The sequence below is a fragment of the Tiliqua scincoides genome, chromosome 6 (assembly GCF_035046505.1).
Source record: "Tiliqua scincoides isolate rTilSci1 chromosome 6, rTilSci1.hap2, whole genome shotgun sequence".
Lineage (NCBI taxonomy): Eukaryota > Metazoa > Chordata > Lepidosauria > Squamata > Scincidae > Tiliqua > Tiliqua scincoides.
In genome coordinates this window covers 1,962,692-1,982,650 of record NC_089826.1, presented here as the reverse complement: position 1 = coordinate 1,982,650, position 19,959 = coordinate 1,962,692, and the positions used below count along the sequence as shown (strand labels likewise).

The 19,959-nt window shown below is 47.7% G+C and overlaps 1 protein-coding gene across 1 annotated transcript; it reads right to left on the bottom strand.

Annotated features, from left to right (window-relative positions):
- Positions 1–1,894: 1,894 nt before the first annotated feature.
- On the bottom strand, positions 1,895–15,052 carry LOC136655865 (C-type lectin domain family 4 member F-like). Its single transcript, XM_066632559.1, has 7 exons — positions 14,890–15,052; positions 11,984–12,085; positions 8,068–8,175; positions 6,887–7,000; positions 5,773–5,924; positions 4,343–4,455; positions 1,895–2,980 (listed from the first exon to the last, which is right to left on the bottom strand). Exons 1-7 carry the CDS (start codon positions 14,936–14,938, stop codon positions 2,845–2,847), a joined length of 774 nt encoding a protein of 257 aa, XP_066488656.1. The 5' UTR covers positions 14,939–15,052; the 3' UTR covers positions 1,895–2,844.
- Positions 15,053–19,959: the final 4,907 nt, after the last annotated feature.

Below are 19,959 nucleotides of genomic sequence, written 5' to 3'. Positions count from 1 at the left end.
TAACCTTTGGCTCTGATACTTCTCAGTCCTTAAGAGAGGCTGACTGAGGGCCCAATCCTATCCAATTTTCCAGTGCCGGTGCAGTTGTACTAATGGGGCGTAAGCTGCATCCCGTGGTGGGGAGCCCGTCACAGAGGCCTCCTTAAGGTATGGAAACATTTATTCCCTTGCCTTTGGACTGCATTGTGGCTACAGCAGTGCTAGAAAGTTGGATAGGATTGGGCCCCTAGTGAGCTTGTGTGTGCTGCATTTACTCAAGAGTAAGTGGGTGTGCCTTCCACAATGACTAGATGTCACAGCTTCTGATCCAGTAAAGGGTCAGCAGGAAGAGGTGTGCATGTACTAACCACTAGTTGCCCCTCCCCTGGGTCAGCCTGCCCTCTCCTGGGAGTTCTCTTCCCCGAAAAGGGTTAAGATCCCGCAGTCATGCAGAGGGCCCAATGACTTCTATTCAGGTTCAGGATCAGCTGGAACTGAGGTTGGAACTGGGGGAGACAAAGCTGGGGGGTGGGTTGGGGAACAGGAGAAGTGGAAAGCAGCTGCAGAGGGAGAGGCGAAGAGGCTGGGTTCTGAAGCTGAGAGGGGCAAGGAGAGGCTCTTGCTGGAGGAAGGAGAGGCTGACACAGCCCAAGAGGTGGAGATGGAGTGCATCAGATAAGGGATTGTATCTCAAGGGCAGAAGTGGTCACAGAATTTGCTCCAGGGGACCAAAACAACTGTGATTTTTTTTTTAAGCAGAGGACCTGACCCAGATCAGGCCTCACTTCAAAAGGCTGCTAGAAGAGGTTCCGCAGCATAAGGAAGACCCCTGCAAGCCCTGCTTTCAGCATGCTATCAGCTAGATAGAGCCTGCAAGATATGGGGTGATGGGAGCAGGGGCTAGCATCCAAGAGGAAGTGTGATCTCTCTTCAAGACAGAACCATCTACGCACATTTTATGAGAACAAATGCGGAAATCTCTCTTAGACGTAAAGCCCTAAACCATTCAGGAAGTGGGAAAGATGGCAGGGCACATCACTGAGAGCCTGGGGAGCCTGTCCACCTGCAGTGGTGGAGCTGGTGGGACAGAGAACAAGGGCAGCTGAAACTGCTGCTAGGAACTCGCTCGGCCATTGCCATGGAAAAGGCCACCAACAAGCTAGGAGGGCACCCCAATGCCTCATGAGCAAACTCTGTCAAGGGGGCAGGAACTGCTGCCCCCCCCCGTCAGCAACCACACACTGTTTCCACCCATTGAGCCCCACTGGGATCAAAAGCAGCTGCTTCTGTCGCAATATCTGAGACATGAAGATTCCAAGGCCCCAGAACAGGGGGGGGGAGGGTTGTTCCTTGGCTGCAGCCCCTGCCCCAACCGCCCTCGAGTTGCAAATCGTGTCAAGTCACTGTGGAGGGGAATGAGGAGAGGGCGCTCAGGCTGGTGGAGGCACCTCAGTTCACAGCTGCTGGGTGAGAGGCCGTCAACTTTAGCCTCGGGTGGTGTTTAATGTCAGGCCTTCTGAGTGTGTGTGTGATCTTTATCCCAGAGATGGAAGTGTGGTTAAAATGTAAGGGTTGGGAAGGAGAATGGGTGGTTGCCATACTCACACACTTACCCCTGTCGTTGTGGGACTGATGTCTGCATCCATGGGGACAAGCAGAGGGCAGTGGTTGATCCGAACCCATGTGCAGAGGCTCGAGTGTGTAGCAGTGCAATGCTACTTGGGAAGCACCCAGGGCTTAGAACCTTGGTGCCTGAGGGAGAGTGCTAAAAGCAGAAGCACTCTGAGGGTTTGAAAGTTAGAACTTGAGCAGCAAGGAGTCAGAGCAATGAATGAGACACAGCAGACATTCAGAGGGTTGATGCAGGGAGAGCTGAGCCGGAAGTAGGACGGTATGAGATTGAGAGAGAAGTCCGTCCTCCTGGCTAGCTTCCTCAGACTTTTATTCATTCTCAAAACACATGATGCAAAGCTATGCAATAGGGAAAATTACTGAAGGTTGCTGAAATCTGCACTGCTAAGCAACCTGCTGGCTCTGGCTTGACTGCAATACATTTCTAGATAAGCGCTTCTTCATAACATCCTCTGTTTATCAGCTACTGGGCTTCAGCCTTCGCAACTGGCCCACTCTGGTGTGCCTGAGTGGGGGGGGGGGAGCAGATTTGCCTGCCTGCCGGTTGCCATGTTACCAAGGCTAAGCTCAGCACCTGTGTATAAACACTACACGAGTGGGTGGAAACCTGCCTGGACAGGCTGTCTCCAGGCACAGAAGGGAGGGATGAGAGCAACCAGCTCAGTTTGCCTGGGTCACTACTCATCAGCCAAGGAACCTGCCTGGGGGAAGAAGGGAGAGTAGTGCCTAGAGAGGGGCCAGTCCCAGCAAGCAGGGAGGTGCTAATTGGGGGTGGGCGGATGGGACCTCCTGCCCTAGAAGTATGAGAAAGCAAAATGAGGGGTGGATATTTCCCAGAAGCAGCACCTTGGACATGCAATGCACTGGAAGGTGGCCAGTGTAACATCATTAAAAATAAACAGATATGTCAGGAAAGAACAAGATTTCTCTGCCGGAGTTCTGTTCCAGGTATACTGATGGGCAGGTTTATTAAGACCAGGACTCTCAAAAATATAGACAAACAAGCCTTGCTGAGGGAGAAGCAGGATGGCTTTTGCGCAGCAAAGTCTTCCCTCCCCAGGGTCTTAAAGGGTGTTAAGAAGCACGTTGTTTTGGGGTGAGCCAGTGGACAAGATATACTTTCAAAAGGCACTTGACACAGTTTGTCACCAGATGCTCTTAAGCTGCGTAATCCTCCTGGGAACAGGGCTGGCTGCGTGAGTCCTGGGTCTGTTCCAGCGTGGCTCGTTCCGCTCACAAGGGCTTCTTACAGATCCACTTATAACTATACGTGCAGCTGACGTCATTCCATTTTGTTGTAAGAGTTACACAGTTTTCCTGGTGTCCTGGAGCTCCAGTCCAGTTATCCGGTTGTCCTGGTAGCCAGAAACTGGGAGAAGGAGATGAGAAAAATGTTAGTGTGCCAAGGAAACCAAAGCACCATCATCAGATCTCATCTTAGGACTTCATGGTAAGCCAAGATTCCCCTTTGTAGGAACTCTTGGCTGCAGCAGTCCCTTCCCTTCCGACTCTCTGATTTTCTCTGGAAGGGAGGCAGAATTTTATCTGACTGTGGGAGGCAGAAGAACTGTCAAGTGGTAAGTGCCATGGGGCTATTTAACCCAGTTTCCTGCTGTGGATCATAGAGAAAACACTCTCTCCCTCTCCCAACCCCACCCCTGGTCTGTGCTGCAGACAGTTCAAGACATGTAAGTGTCTTGAAAGCATGTATGTGTTGAAGAGTGGGATACAAATCCATAACAACAACAACAACAACAACAGTGTTTATATACCGCTTTTCAACAAAAAGTTCACAAAGCGGTTTACAGAGAAAATCAAATATCTAATGGCTCCCTGTCCCCAAAGGGCTCACAATCTAAAAAGATGCAACACCAGCAGACAGCCACTAGAAAAGACACTGCTGGGGTGAGGTGGGCCAGTTACTCTGCCCCTGCTAAATAAAAGAGGAGCACCCACTTGAAAAAGTGCCTCTTAACCAGTTAGCAGGGGTGGTTATGTATAAAATACATAAACATGTGGCTTATACAAATACTGTTCTATAGAGGTGTCTGCAGAGCAAATAGCTCAAGTGAGCAAGCCAAGCCACGTAACAGAGGAGGAGACAAAACAACCAGTGTCTTTATGTAGGCATGGGATGGGGAGGAAAGGTGTGGCTGCCCATTTGGCCTTGAGTGAGAGCAGAACATACCACCCCTCAAGAGGCCATCTCAGGGTGCAAGCCTACATCCATTTCATATGATTTAACCATCTTCCCTCCTCACCCAACATGCTGAGATCTGGTGAGGGTGCTGGGAATTTTCTGTTGGAGTACACAGAACTCCAGCTTTCAGGGTTGCTGGGGAAATGGAATGACTTTGGAGCAAGCATCAGTCTGCAGTGTATGTGTGCCCTGAGTGTGTACATACAATTCCATGCTACTGAATACCCCATATTTGCGTTCTTGATGTCCCCAGGGAAGGTGGCAGCCCTCAAAATCGTCAGGAGGATGCCTTCCTGGTTTCAGAAATCTAGGACTCTGTAGCACCAGGCTTGGACAATCCCCAGATTCCCATCTTAAATTCCAGGATTAGAAGGTGCACAGTCTCTGGGACAGAGGAGTTCATTTGGCCCTGGCTCTCCTCCAAGCCATCCCAACGGAAATCACATCCAACCAATGGCAGGACCAACTCTGCCCACCTGCTATCAGTGAAGCACCACCACCCACCCACCCAGGCTTCCAAGTATTGCTCACCTGACATCCTTGCTGTACTTTGTGCCATCCATCCAGGTCCATGTGCCTTCCCTCCATTGGTCAGTGAGTCCAATCCAAACACCTTTTTCTTTGGTCTCTTTGGAGAGATACTCCTGAAAAGTAATACAAGGCACCTGAAAACTGGTGCAGCCCAGAAGTGAGGACACTGGGCTCAGCCATGGCAGACCCATTTCAGATCCTGGCTTGGCTGTGGAAAGAGCAAGTGGCCCTTGGCTACTTGGAGTGCATTGCTATGCATGCTGGCTCAGAAGTAAGTCCACCAAGTTCAGCAATAATAATTCAAGGTCATGGTCATCATAATTTCTGTTGGACCACTGACTGGTTTTTAACTGCAATCCATTAGAGCAGGCCCTTGGAACTCAGTGATGGAAGATGGTGATAAAATTCCAGGACTAATGGCTGCCCCCCCCCCCAATCAGAGGAATGGGAGGCCATGGGAGACACAGAGCTGAAAGCCAAGGCAAGGCTCAATGGGAGCAGTGGCAAAGCTAGAGGGGGTGAAAAGCACTAAGTTTTGCAGGGAGCCTCACTGCGTCATGAAAGCAGCCCCTCCCCTTCTGAGTCATTTGGGTAGAGAGAGCAAAATAGAGGCATTCACCTGGCTCTGAAGAGGAGAAGCCACTTGCATGCTGCAGTGAGGCTCCCTGCAAAACCTAGTGCTTTGCACCCCCTCTAGCTATGCCACTGCATGGGAGGCAAGGGAGTTTCTCTGCTCATTTGATGTGACCTGCTGCAGATATGGAGGACTGCAGGCTGTTTACTTCCACCTACTGCTCAGTGTGCATCTTTGTAAGCGGACCAAACATCACACAAAACACCGCAAGTCTCCAGGGATCCCTTCACCAAAGCCAGAGTGCGCCTGGTGCCACCCTGGAACTTCTCACTGCTTGGGGTATGGACAGCATGTGTAAGAGTAAGTTCTTTAGGGATGTACAAGGAAAAAAAAAATTCATTAGTTTATTTTGTTTTTAATGAAAAAGCTAATTTGTTTAGTTATACAGTTTATTACTCATGTTACTATTTAATTCGTCCTTGTAACTACTCTTCTTTTTTTTTTTTCTTGTTGGGAAGTGCAAGGCACTCTGTACATGGAAAGGAGGGTGAAGGGGGTGTTCTGCTGCAGTGTCTGGTGTGTCCTGGCCCAGAGGTCCCAAGTCTCACATTCCTGCGCAAAAGGGGGCTTTCTTGGTCATCGCTTGACTGAGCTGCTGGGGACAATTCAACCACACAGTAGCAAACCAGCAAGGCCCCTCCCTCTTTTCCCTTTCACAGGACAGAAGAGGGGGTGGAGGGGAACCCCCAATGGGCCTGCTCAGTTGACATACCCAGCGTGGGGAGATCTTGGCAATCAACCGTTTTGGGTTGGCAACCAAGACCCACAGAAATGGTGGACCCCTGTGGATCCTCACCATCTCTTCTCGTGAGGAGACAGACGTCAGGTGTGCTCCGCGAGACCGACAGGCTGCGACCGCATCTTTCCATGGCTTAGCTTCTTGGGAAAAGAAATAGAAGCTCCCGTTGTAAAACTTCCAGCCACTGGAGAGCATTCCTTGTAAATTCCCTTTGGGAGCACAGAGTGAGGTCAGAGGCACATCATGAACTGCACATAAAAGCAAGTCAAGGGGCTGGAGCACCTGCCTGCCCAAGAAAGGTTAGAATATCTGGGGCTTTGTACTTATACATAAAGAAGAATTAAAGGCAGGGGGAGGTGGGCAAAATGATCCCTGGTATGGAGAAAGCAGAGAGGGAGCACTTCTCCCCCCTCTCTGGTAACACTAGAACTCCAGGTCACGCACTGAAATAAACTGGCAATGGATTGTGGGATTCTGAACAGACAGAATGCTGCCCTTCTTGAACTCCTTTCTGCTGACCCTTGATTGTGGAAACCAATCAGATCTTGAAAGGGATTCAAAGAAGGATGACCAGGTGTGAAGAGAAAGGGTTCCTGCTCATTTCAGCCTCGTGTGGAGGAGACAGCTCCAGAAAGTTCTCACCTGTGCACCCACCCAAACTTCCTCTCATGAGCTAGGGTCAGAAGCCTTGCCCTCCCTTGACACCTCACCACCCTAATTCAGAGTTTACTGTGAGCCAAGAGTACCTGACTGGGCAAACAGACCCTTGCTCAGGCCTCTGGGGATTTAACACATCTGCAGCCGACACTCCAATCTTTTCCCACAAAAGTCCACAAGTGATCTGAAGGTACGCAATGCACAGTGATATCTCTGAAGCAAAATGAGTCTGTGCCTTACACAATAGGGTTGCCAGCTTACTAGAAAAAAATGGTCCAGCTCTTCCGTAACTTGAACAAGACCTCAGCCTGCAGAAGGTGACGCTTTTAATGGCAAGGAGTTAAATTTTATCATCTGCAAATGTTTGCTGAATATGTTACTTGTTCAGCAGAGAATTCTCCTGGCAGGCTTGGATGGGATACAGTTAGGGATCCTCAGACGTGCTCTTTTTATTTCCTTGGAGGAAGGGTGGAATGATGGATCATCACTAAATTTGCCCAGGTGGCTTACTCACGGTAGCGTGCTTCAGCAGCGTTTCGAGATGCGCGCATGTCCTTCAAATGTGCCTGGATCTTGGCGAAAGTCTGGTGGATGTTTTCCAACAGATAAGCATCTGAGAGCCTAAAGCCTGGTAGAATTTCAGAAGGAAGTTTTGGGGTTGAGTGAAGTATGAACAGGAAGTGTTTGCAGTCAGGAATGCTGGTGGGCCAAAACAAAATGATTTTTGTTAATCAAAGAGTCTAATTGAGGCTTCTTAATGATCCCTAATGGTCCAGGGTTTTCCCTCAATGGGAGACTTTCCTGGAAGGTGGAGACCCCATCAAAGATGACTTCCCCTTTGTAACTTCCCACCGGGTAACAAAAGACAGTCAGACTTTTTACTGGCAGCTTCTAAGATGTACAGAGTTGATTTAATCTGAGACAGGGACAATGATCCTGACACTTCCCTGGAGACCAGTAATGATCTGGTTGCTTGAATGGAGTACTCTGCCATCTACCTCCATCCAAGGCCGTCTTGCATCTTTGCAAATGAAACAAATATTACAAAGTCATGATAGACCCTCTGAGCTTTCTCCTCCAAAGGAAGTCAACACTTAACTGGGCTATCCCTGTCATTGCTCAGAAAAGTGTCATGGCTCAGGAACACTTTGGGGATTTCTGTTTGTCTACAAACATCATCATGATTCAAAACCAGGAGGAGAGCTTACTGGTTGGATTCCAGACTGTGCTTCCTACCTGCATTCCAAGGCACAATAACTCTTATAAAAAAATTTAAAAAAAGGTGCTGTCTCTCCCCATGACAATCTGTCCAATCCCTTCAGCCAGTTTCTGCCATTCACACATTGTGTGCCTTTGGGTAATTCAGGCTGCAATCCTATTCGCACTTATCTGGGAATATGGCTCATTAACTATGATGCATGTCTATGTCTGAGCAGATATGCATAGGATTGGGCTCTCATTCTCTCCCAGACACAGGTCCCTGTCTGTAAAATATATATCACAGATTTTGTTTGAGGACAAACTTACCGCACTGTTTGGTGTGACATATATGATAAATAAAATAGCAGAAATCCTTTGGAACAAAGAAGTATGACAAAAACAACCCTGTTCCCCCTCTCCCACTATACATTCAGCAGCCCGCGGTCACAGATGTGGGCAAAACTGAAGACTGCCACTCTCCGTTTTGCAACTTACTATCAGATGTATTCCCTGGTGAAAAGGGGACATTGCTGAGCTGCAGGGTGGTCCTGATCTTCTCAATAACTCCTTCTAGTTCCTGGAGCTTCCTGTCTTTCTGGAAGTCTAGAGGTGACAAGATGGCAGAATTCATTGCCAAAGAAAAGTACTCCAGCGAAAGTGAGAGGCGTAGTTTACTCAAAAGTGGCACTTCAAGAAAGAAATCTGGAGATCTGCACTCTTAATGCCATGTTCCTAGACCACACTCTGTCAATCTGGGATCCCCACCCCTTCAGACTGACAGAGTGTGATCTGGGAACACGGCATTAAAGGAAAACGCAACTGCCTGGTGTACAAAAAGTGAATTTTCTTAACTCAAAGCTGAACAATGAGACTGATTGTTCTGAGAGCCAATGAGGTGTTATGATGAAACAGCAGGGAACCAATAAGGTGTTAGTCTGAGTCACCTCTCATTTCCTCATCTAAGACCTAATACTAGAACTCTTATTCAGTTGTGTGAGTGTCATCAAGTTGGCCACTGGTTTTTTATTAGTTACTGATTTGTTAAGTGAGCTGTACTATTATATATTAATTCCGGGGGGTGGGGGGGAATGGCCGCCTAGTAGGTTATCTCTGCCGGCCGCTCCTAGTCGTTTCTACATTTTTTCTTCCCTAGATAGGACCTCTGGTTTACTTCTTGTCCGGGAGGTCTTAGAAATTGTCCCTGAGCCGAAAGGCAGCTCCTGTTCTGTTTACAACTACGTGTGGATTACATTGGATTGTTATTTCAAATCTTGAAATGCGGAGGCCATGGGGAAAAAGAGGAGACAGAGATACCATTCAGAACATGTTAACTCTCCCGGCAAGTCCTCAAAACAGAGACACCTGGATGAACTCTCCTGGATGCAACATGCGAGTGAGCCTAATTTTATCTACTCTAATAAGTTTGCTGTCCTTGATGTCCAAGGCACTGCCGTGGAGTCAGAAGGGGGAGACCAGTGGCCCCCCTCCTCCCAGCTGGGAGATATCTACGACTCACAGTCACCACATTTCCTCTCTCTACAGGACAAGCTCTCGCTACAGGAAGAGAGTGCTACTAGTGATCAGTTTTTAACTGTTTTAGGAGATTATTCCATAACAATGGGGAATAGGATCGTATACATCTGCCGGCAGTTCAACTCTATTTTATCAAAGCTGGATTGCTTCATAAGGATATTCAGAGCCCTCCTCTCTCACCCTCCCATCCTGCACAGCATTTGGACACTCACTTCAGACATCCAAGAAACCCACTCCTGTCTGTAGAAGGGGTGAGTTCAGAAGCCCATGTGAACACGGCCCGTCACTTGCTGAGAAACCAACTGATGTTAGTGATCTGGCTCACGCCCCTTAACTAGGGAAAATGGACAAATAAGCCACAAGCACTCGACTCACTATCCAGGCTGCTCCGTCTTGACGTACACAACATTGATTTAATTGAATTGATTAGACTCCCTCGGTGGCACCAAATGCCACAATGTTCTCGCATCTTGTTGAAATTCAAGACTCGCAGGATTCCTCGCTTGTTTCATGAGAGGAAGTACATTCTTGAAAAATACAGTATCTTCCAAAACCGGGTGTTTGGTGAAATGCAGACTAATCCACTGTTCCAGAGAAACCACCTGAAGCCTCCATTATCAGTTTCTTCTGCAGTTCCAAGGCTGGCCAATTTTGCCCAGATGCCCAGCCCTCAGTCAGGTAATAAGTGTAATCAGCTTGCTGAAGACACAGCTGATCCTTGGTCCTCATTACACTTGGATGTAATGTCAACAGTCTCTGATCTGAAAGCGGCCACTGACAGCTTTGCTAGTCTACTACTGAAGTTAAAAGCCTCGCTTCCAGTGCTACAAGGCAAAGCACCCAAGGATGCATATAGCTTACCTAATGTCCAACACTCAGAAGCTGGGAAAGGACAGCCTAAAAGGAAGAGCCCAGCATCTAGCAGCAGCTCCCAGGCTCAATCACCGGTTCCCAAGCCTCCACCTAAGGTACCAGTAAATTTGCCGTCACGGAAGAAGACCTTCAGACCCCAAGATGACCTGCACGGGTCTCTGAACGGACAGATTACAACTGGAACTGCTGTATCCTTGGAGCCAATTGCATCAGTAGACCAAAATGGCCTTCTTTGCAAAGCATGTGTACCTTTAGACACCAGCAGTGCACACACAGAAATAGACTGCCCAATGGAGACAATGCTTGCCACTCCTAGGTGCCCTGTGAGGATTACAAACTCAACCACAGAGGTACAGGATGAGTTGCTTGCCTCAGACACAGTGTGTGTCAGGAATCATCTTCTGAGGAATCCTGTGTTCAGCTCAGAGGAGATCTCAGACACTGGCGATATCACTCGGTGTTTGCCTATTGCTTCTTCAGAAGCTACAACAACTTCTCAGAATACTAGTCCTCACAGCGGTGATACAAGCTCCCAGGCCATGGACCTGCTGCTCCAGCTGGATATAGACGAGGACATGCTGACCAGGCAGGCTCTGGAAGCATAGAGTTCTCCCTTGACAAATTACAGATGGTCAAAAAAATTGAGATGGTTTGGCAGGAATTAACAGACATTATATTGACCCAATGTTCTTCTGCATCTTTGAAGATTCATCTCTAGTGGGGTGGAGTTAACACTCAGTGCAGTAGCAGGGAACCTTGGAGGACTGGGGGGGGGGGGAACTGCTAAATAGATGTGTTTCCAGAAGACCTCAGCAATGAGGGGTTCCTCATTGTCTAAGAAGAAGACATGAAGGTTGAGAGCTTGAACTTGGGGGATCTCTAGGGATGGCGGTCGCAGAGGAAACCCCCAGACATCGCTCTGTGCTGGATCATGTCATATACCGGACGCCATCTGCGGAGAAGATTCGGAGAAGACCGATTCGGATAGCTGGGTACCCCTCCCCCCCCCCCCACAGCCTAGATACAACATGACAGCGAAAAAAGCTTTAAACTGTGAGTAACCAGTTTTTTTGTAATAAGGGTGACTGGAAGAAAAGGTGAGAGATAAGACAAGATAAATAAGGGAAGATAAAAGATCACCCTGCTGAAATGGTATGCATGGAAAAGGAATACATAACTAACCTTTAATGGCTGAAATAACTTTTACTTTCGCTTTCCTAGCAAGAAGGCTCAATTCAGGCCTGGTCATTTAAAGGCATACTAACTTAATTTGACAGTGTTATTGACCTGGATTACTGATCCACCCCTTTTGGATATTAAAAATTAAGGATTACCTTGGACAAGAAGGGATGCCAGGTTGCAGGTCCATCATGGGGGTGACCCAATGAGCTCTTGCATGCTCTACTTGGTTACCCTCACCTCTTGCTTCCTGTTTTCCTGCTGTTTTCTCTTCCATTGTCAGATTCTAGATTGTAAGCTCCATGGGGCAAAGTCTTATATATTTACTTTGCGAACTGCCACATGAGGCACTTAACCAGTGAGGTAATATAAGCAATAAACATTCAACCCTGCTGCAAACGTTTGGTGATGCCGCAAGGGATCTTGAGGACACAGTAATAACTGGACACTCCATTAGATGTGCTTGTGCAGCTGGGTCAGTTCTGGCACTAGGTGCAATTTTAGCAGCCTGTCCCCTTGTTTTAAGGATATTTCCCCTCTCATTTATTCTGTGAACTGTCTTGTGCTGCACTTGCACTCTGGTCATTTCACCCTGGCTGTGGTTTGAGAGTTACCAGTGCTTAACGTTTCATGGAAATTCGATTGTGCAGATCAGAAATAGTGCAACAGGACTGTGTCTTTGCCTGCATTCAGAGTTACTGTTGCAGTGAGGAGCATATGAGACAGAGCAGGCTGAAGATTCACACCTGCCCTGAGCTGCAGTGATAGTGGAATGAAACAAATTCACATCTAGATACATGAGAGTTTCCCATGTGACTGTACTTACACAAAACGGCCACTGCGACCAGCAGGACAGCCAGCAGCAGAACCAGGACAGCAAGGAAGGTACTGATGAAGATAGACCTGCGAGATGGAAAAGGGGCCCTTTCTGGAAACAGAGGAGGACAAAGGAGATGGTCACTTCCTTGTTTCCCTTGCAGAGCATGACCGCACATCAAAATCTTATTATTATTAATTACTGTATTATATACTACCTTTTCTCAGAGTACTCCAGATAATGCGCAAGGCGGTTTACATAGACAGGCTTCCTAGACCCAATAAGGCTCTTTACAATGTTGTTCTATATGAATACAGAGCTCTTAAACTCCAGCTGTTATCCTTCAGTGGTGTAGTCCACCAGCTTAGCTGCAGGAACACTCCGAGCTCGCTGCAGGCCACAAATCGCACCAGGCAGGGGATTTTCCAGTTGTTTTCGGTTTTGTCACCAACATTCTCAATGTTCCAGACCACCAGAGTCAAGCAACAGTGACTCCTCTCTGACACCAAGGGTCACGTCAGCTTCTCTTGTTACCTGGTGTGCTCCTTGGGGCATTTGGTGGGCCGCTGTGAGATACAGGAAGCTGGACTAGATGGGCCTATGGCCTGATCCAGTGGGGCTGTTCTTATGTTCTTAACTACAATTCCCAGGAAGCCTTGCAGGTCTCTTGTTATCTGGTGTGCTCCCTGGGGCATTTGGTGGGCCGCTGTGAGATACAGGAAGCTGGACTAGATGGGCCTATGGCCTGATCCAGTGGGGCTCTTCTTATGTTCTTAACTACAATTCCCAGGAAGCCTTGCAGGTCTCTTGTTATCTGGTGTGCTCCCTGGGGCATTTGGTGGGCCGCTGTGAGATACAGGAAGCTGGACTAGATGGGCCTCTGGCCTGATCCAGCGGGGCTGTTCTTATGTTCTTATGACTTCCTGGTCTCTCCAAGTGGGAGACGGCAGCTGTCACCCACCACCGAGTACATTTTAGGGCAGGGTCCATGTGATTAGAATCGGCCTTTTTTTCTTTTGTACTGCCTCTTTCCCTCTTTTGGCTTTAGCCTTTTTCCTTAAGAAACCTGTCCCCTCCTTCCTTTCCCAGTCCAGGATGTGAGAGGAACAAAGATTGGCACACCACCAAAAGTGGGACAGCATTTGGCACACTACCTGGGATGCCAGGCAGTCTGGGGCCAGCCAAGCTCCTCCCTCATTAATTAACCTCTTGGAGCCAAATGCTAAATGAGCTCCGAGTGTGTGCACAGAGGAGCAGAAGGCTTGTGGGTGAGCTGGCTCCCCTGTCCATCCTCCAGCAAAACACTTCAGTCCTGGGGGTGCCTAGGCCAATGGGTACCCACAACCTGGAGATGTAGCACTGGCAGGTTGCTATGGCATGCTAGAGTCTCCCCTTGAGAAAGCCTAGTGTGCATGGGAGACATGATGCATCATGCTGTGATGGGTGGCAACTTGATCACCTTAGGCCTGGATGGCTGTAATTGCACCCTTTCTGCCCCTCTCTACGGCTCTTGGTGACTCCACAAGGACGGGGGAGGTGGGAGGACCTGATCCTTACACTACCATAAGGGAGAAGCTGGACCTTTACACATATAGAATCACACCCACAGCACTGGCTACCTGCTGTTGTCCTGGGGGCACCAGTGTCCTTGATTCAGATGAACTTCTTCTTCCTGGCAGTCAGACCCTTTTGGCAACTCCTACCACTTTGTAGGAAATGCTGCCAGGAACTAAGGAGGTTCAGGACTTGGAGTTCTTGTATAAAGGAGAGTCACAGTTTGGGAAGTTCAGGTTACAATCCTATCCACACTTTCCTAGGAGTAAGTCCCACTAAACACACAATAGGACATTCTTCTGAGGAGACATGTATAGGATTGTGCCCTTCCACCCCTCTGCCTCTCAAATGGCACAAGGCCTCACGTTCCCTGTCCAAGCACATACAAAGGCCTGGGTACGGTGTCTCCTTTTCCACCCCATGCTAGGGTCCTGCCAGGCCCTACAGTACGAGGAAGGGAAGTGCCAGTTTTCAGAAATGCTTTAATATGCAGCTAGTCTGCTGTTAAAAACAGAAGTCACGAGAGGGATGACCAGGCCATTTCTTGCAAAAGAGACTGCTTGCAGCAAACCCCACAACAAGTCAGTAGCCCTCCTTCTTACTCAGCAGTTCCCATCCTCAGACCCAGGGCTTGCTCAAGTCCCCCCCCCCCCCCACACACACACACACACATACCTTCTGCCATAGGTTGAAGTTCAGGTCACTTTTTGGAGAGGACATTTTGCTGCTGCCACAGTTGTGAAGCCTTCATTCTGCAAGCACTTTATTATTTCTCTATGTGCTCCCAAAAGCATCACTGGAGGGGCTGCAAAGCACTAGGTTTTGCAGGGAGCCTCCCCATGGTGTGCAAGCAGCCCCTCCCCCTCACCTTCAGAGCCATTCTGGGTGGTGGGGGCAAAATGGGGACAAATGCAGGATGGAGCGCATGGGTAGTCAAGGCAAATGCCTCTGTTTTGCTCCCACTGCCCAAAATGGCTCTGGAGAAGAGGGGGAGGACCCACTTGCACACCTTGGGGAGAACGTAGTGCTCTGCCCCCTCTCTAGCTATGCTACTGTGTCCTGCATTTGTACACCACCCCTTATGCATCACCCCTTGTACACCACCGCCAGGCAGTCTGCAAAGCAGCACTCAAAGAGCAAGTCAGAAATAAGAAAGGAGCAGAGTTGTCTGAGGCCCCTGGTGTCTCTTCAGGGGCTGATGACCTGAGCTCCTTTCCTAGAGGAGCTTCCTCTCTGCTCTTCCTCATAACTGAATGGAGTCACCTTGCTGTTCAGTTTCAATGCATGAGAAGCATTTGTGACATCCCCCAAACCAAGACAAGGAAAGACACGAGAAAGCCAGGTTTCAACACTGCTCTCACCGTCCACTTGCAGCTTCACCACGTTCTCGTAGGAGTGATCTCGCTCCATCCTGCTGCCTTTGCCCCTTTGGGAGTTGACCCTTCTCAGAAGGTTCTTGACCAGCTGCTGCCTCCCTCACCAGAGGGCTCTTATGTGTGGCAGAAAATTCCTACTAGCCACTGATTTCCCTACTGTACTGTCACTCTGCTAAGATGTTCTGCACTTTTGAAACTCCAGAAGGCAAGAACTTGTGGGTTTTGTGGTTAAAAACATCCTGACCGTGCATTTGTGCTGTGCTCTTATCCTGTTTTGCTCCAAGGCTCACTGGACTACAGCCCTGGAAGTCACACTCAGCTGTTCGGTGACTCAGCCCTGGATCTGATGCTTTGTTCAACTTGTAGATTTCTTCCAGCCATACCAAACCTGTAGGCCCAGAGGCAGCTCCTCTAACCTTTTTCAAAAGCAATATATTAACACTCACAAGATGAAAAGCTACAGGAACTTTTGGTGTGTGTTTTTTTTAATCTGGCAGGTGCTTGTCCCAGACAAAATGACAGGAGTTTGTCCCTGACCTGTTCTGGGAGGCTTCTGACAGCTGTTGTATGGCACAAAAGCAAGTCCTTGCTCTTCTCCTGAGCTTGCACTTAAGGACTCTTTTCTACTGATCTGGTGAGTGGTGAGATGCCTTTTCAGGTGCAGAAGAGAACAGGGACGTGCAACATCAGCCCTTGGAATTGACAGCGGGCAGTATGCAGCTTCTGGACTGGCCGGCCCTAGGTGCCTGGCCTTCTGTCACAGTCCTGTTGGCTGAGCGGTGTCTCTGAGTTTTGCATCTCATGCTCCAGGAACAAACTGCGGGGACCCTGGCAGGAAAACGCACACTGCAGCTCTAGATTGTGGAAAGCTGACCTTGATCAAAAGCTACAGGTCTGGCTTGACTGTAAGTAAACAAACCCAGGGTCTGATCCTAGCCCCTGCCATCCCATAGCATGCAGTGCCACTGTGCATGCTATAGGGGGTTGGCAGATAGTCCAGGAGAGGTAAGAAAAAATCTGTTTTATTTACTTCCCAGTAGGCTACTTGGCCTACAATGGGACTCCTTGGACCTATACCAGCTATTGAACTGGCTTTAGTCCAAAGAGACTTGGAGGAGGCGGTTTGGGGTAGGGAAAGGGGCATTGGATCCCAGCATGCATGGCTGCTGCAGAGATCATCCCCTCCTGCCTCCTCCTTCCTGCTGCCCAGCCTGCTCTTCACCTTGACCACCCACAAACCACCCCCACTGCTAACCTATCTGCTCTAGCAGGGTGGTTGTGAGCTTCTGTCACATGCACTGGGCCTCTGGCCTCTGGTCCCCATTTGCACTAGTAGTTCCAGAGGGCATGACCGTGGCATGACATTCATGCCGTGGCACAGGATGTATGGAGGAGGATCATTAGATCCGTCCCTGTAAACCCAGGATACAATCGGTCTGCTGGAAGTCAGTCTGGGCAGTAATATCTAGAGATGTGCCTGCCATCGAGTGTCATGCAATCAAAAAGGTGCAACTTCCCTAAGAGGCACTGCAACATCTACAAGGCTTCAGGGGTGTTGACCTCATATCATGTGCAACAAAGAAAGCCTTATGACTATTCAGGGCATAAAGAATTAAAACCAATCAATTAACTAACATTTATTCAAACCTGGAACACTAGAGAAAGACCAAACACAGCCAGCCCAAATCCCCCTGGCTGTCAGAAATCATCTAAGGCGACTGTTCTGCTTGTTGTCTTCTTTCTTTCTTCCTTGTTCCAGTGTCCAAATTTTGAACCGGTGGGGGGGGAGATAAAAATAATTATGAAATATATTGTAAAACTATAACGTAAGGAGGAGACTCAAGATATACTCTGATATTTTGTAACAGCGAGTGCTGCAAGAGAGGAATGGTGCCCCCCCCCCACATTCCTACCTAGTCTCCTTGGTAGAGACCTGGTGGGAGGCCAGCCCCAAGAGCGGGTGAGAAAACAGCACCACAGTACAATCAACATTAAAACTAAAAATTCTAAAACAAGGAAAGTACCATTGAAACACCAGCGATAAATCATTATCATTAAATGATGATAGTATAAATGGTCCCCCCAGGAGCAATGGACACTCTGACCCTTCAGCAGTGAATGACTGTCCAAATCTCATTCCATTCAGGTTTGTTAATCACCTACAGCTTTCTGGAATGAAGACATTTTTACTGCCTGCCTGAAAGTGGGCGGGGTGGGGGCCAAAAACCTGTGTGGGGAAAGCCTTCTTGTGCTTCAAAGGGTGCTCTGCTCTAGGCTGTAGGAGCACTCCATCATTATGACCTCTGTCACTCTCACACCCTGCATTCAGGTCAGGAAGCTCAATGCTATCATCCCCCCACCCCCAGGAATTGGCAGAAATGAATTAGCTGCCTGGACCAAGACATGGGAAAGCTGCACAGATCTTGTACAAGTTTAGCCAACCTTCAAGCCAACCTGGGCATCAACTGGGGGGGGGGTGTCACATGCAAATGAGAACAGGACCCCTGCCCTTCTCCCCATTGTAGGCACAATTTTAGCCTGGTCTCTTGGCCCTCTCTAAGATTTTCTGGATCAGGGTCTTGGAGCAACTTACCTATCAAGACCTGAGAGTGGAATGTTAGAACTTCCTCGTCTTAAAATTTTTTTCAATCTTTATCTCTTCAGTGACCTCGCGTGCATCTAACCCTGCAAGATGGACAATAACTCAAGTCAAGAGAATTTTTCAGCAGCCACCCGCATCTGTGAAAGAAGCTGGAATTTCCAGCTGTCAAGTTTAATTGGTATGATAAATGAAGCTAAGCTGTAGTTTCATTTTAAATCAGAAATATACTCCCAAGCTTGAATGTTAGAACAACTGAACAGAGAATTAAAAGGGGATTTTTGCATTCAGGCTTCCTTAAACCAGATACAGTTTGATAAACACTGGGAAGGGCTGTTGAGACCAGAGTTTCATGTCAAAGGATCACAAAGTTAGCATGTAAGCCAAATGATGTTTCAATATTTTAATAGTTATTGCTTAGAAGTGTCAATTAATGTTAGTAGTATCAGAAGTGAATTTTAGCTGTTAAAGTAGTTTGATTAAAGCATTAAATACACAGAATAAGTAGAAGCAATTAAATTAAAAGCCACAAAAGTGATTCAGAATGCAACCTTGAAAAGGCAGATGCCTAGCTAAAGTTAATTAGGAGTTTGACAAGGAGACTCTAGAGAAGTTACAGTTTACAGATAAAACTCTTATCTAGGCAAGGGCATTCCTAACTTTGCATATCCCGCCTGTCACTTTTAATGAGAACCAGAGAATTACAACTCAAAGAAAGACAGATAAGGGGTAGTCAGGATACACTTGCACCATTAATTAGGAAGAGTTATAGCAGATAACTAAGAGTTTATACACAGGTCAGAGACACTTTAATGGGAAAGAAGACCTTGGCAAAGGCAGCAAATCTGTTGCTAATTAAAATAGCGTTTGACAATACAGACATCAGCAGAAACAGACAGGAACAGATAAGCAAAAATGGACAAGAACAAGATAATATGAGAAAGCCCCTAATTAGCAAAACATTCCTGAGGACCTCTGTCAGAGCCTCTAAGCTGACAGAGAAAGCTGGATTTAATTAAAATGAAAAAGTCTCTTAAAATATTTACAATAAAGTTAGTTTGTTTTGAATTAAATATAAGTTCTATCACAATAGCACACATAGAGGGAATTAAAAGAATAACATTAGCTCTGTCAGAAAGAAGCACAAAACATACCAAAGCCAATAAGTGAGTAAAGAGTGCCATCTAGTGGTTGTATTCCATAATGTCTCAATGTAAATTTTGAATCTGTAACTTGAAACTAGCCAATCAAATGTTTGTAAAGTGATCTCTAGCCAATCCTGAGAAAGCCTCCATCTCTGACATATCTCTGATGTCATAACCCCAGCCAATGACAGTGTGAGATTTTCAAACAAAGAAGCCAAAATGCTATATAAGCAAGAGGTTTACACTGGAACATTGCTCTCTCTGGACGCACTAGGAGTTCCCACATGGCTCCCATTGCTCTTTTCATTTGGGCAGGAGTCCCTGAGAAACCTGTTGCTGGCAACGAAATAAAGCTTGCAGACGATCACCACTCTTGCCTACTGAGTTTGCTTTTGAACTTTGCTGCTGACCTTGCAACATATGTGTGTGTGTGTGTGTGTGTGTGTGTGCGTGCGTGCGTGCGTGTGTGTTAATTGGAAGGCACCCATCACACCTGCCTAACCTGCAGGAGGCAAGGCTTCATCCTGCATCCCCAGTGACTGATGACCCAAGGGCTGTCTTTTTCTATTATTGCACGAATGGAGGGAGCTCTCCCTGGTGGCTTTAATTGCACAATTGTCTGTTTTGTTCCTTACAGATCACCATAGTTAGGCAGCTCTCCTTGCCTTGCTTTAAATGAACTTCCTGCTGGGACAGAGAGGATCAGCTTGGGAAAGGCAAAAGGTACAGTTTTGGAGGGGAGGGTCCTTTACTTTTTTTTCAGGTTGCTGGGTTAGGTGAGGCTCTGCCTCCCTGACTGCACATCACTGCTCTTTATGCATCCTACGTCCAGGAGGGCCAAAAGTCTGCCTGTGGCGCCTTTATCCTCCTGGCACTGCAGGTGGGGAAAGAGGACCTCCCATTCCCTGGGGCCACTGCTGCCACTGTGGCTGGGGGTGAGTGGATGTCGGCCAGAGAGATTTGTCAAGCTTTCAATTGCATCGGGAAAGATCCTGTTTCTTCCCAGGTTTGGGGTGAAGAAATCCAATCATTGCCGAGCGAAAATGAAGTGGAAAAGGTTAAGCTTGCCTGTCACTGTTTCATTTTTTTCTGATGTACCATTTTATATTATATATTTTTCCATTAATTTTATTTATGAAAAGTATTTCTGTCCCATCTTTCCAAGCCCAGATGGGCAGCTCAACGTGGCTTGCAAAAAGCAACAACAAAACAAGATACAAAAGCGGTAATAAAATAAACACACGCGAAACAACAGCAGCAAACAGTTCAAAGAGCAAAGGAATCAGCAGCACCATCCCAAAACTGAACAAC

What these genes read in the sequence shown, in the direction of transcription:
- LOC136655865 (XM_066632559.1), bottom strand. Translation starts at nt 14,938, where the DNA reads ATGGAGCGAGATCACTCCTACGAGAACGTGGTGAAGCTGCAAGTGGAC. An exon ending in GGTCGCAGTGGCCGTTTTGT is followed by an intron (nt 8,176 to 11,983) that starts GTAAGTACAGTC and finishes TGTCACCTCTAG; the next exon opens with ACTTCCAGAAAGACAGGAAG. An exon ending in ACCAGGGAATACATCTGATA is followed by an intron (nt 7,001 to 8,067) that starts GTAAGTTGCAAA and finishes AAATTCTACCAG; the next exon opens with GCTTTAGGCTCTCAGATGCT.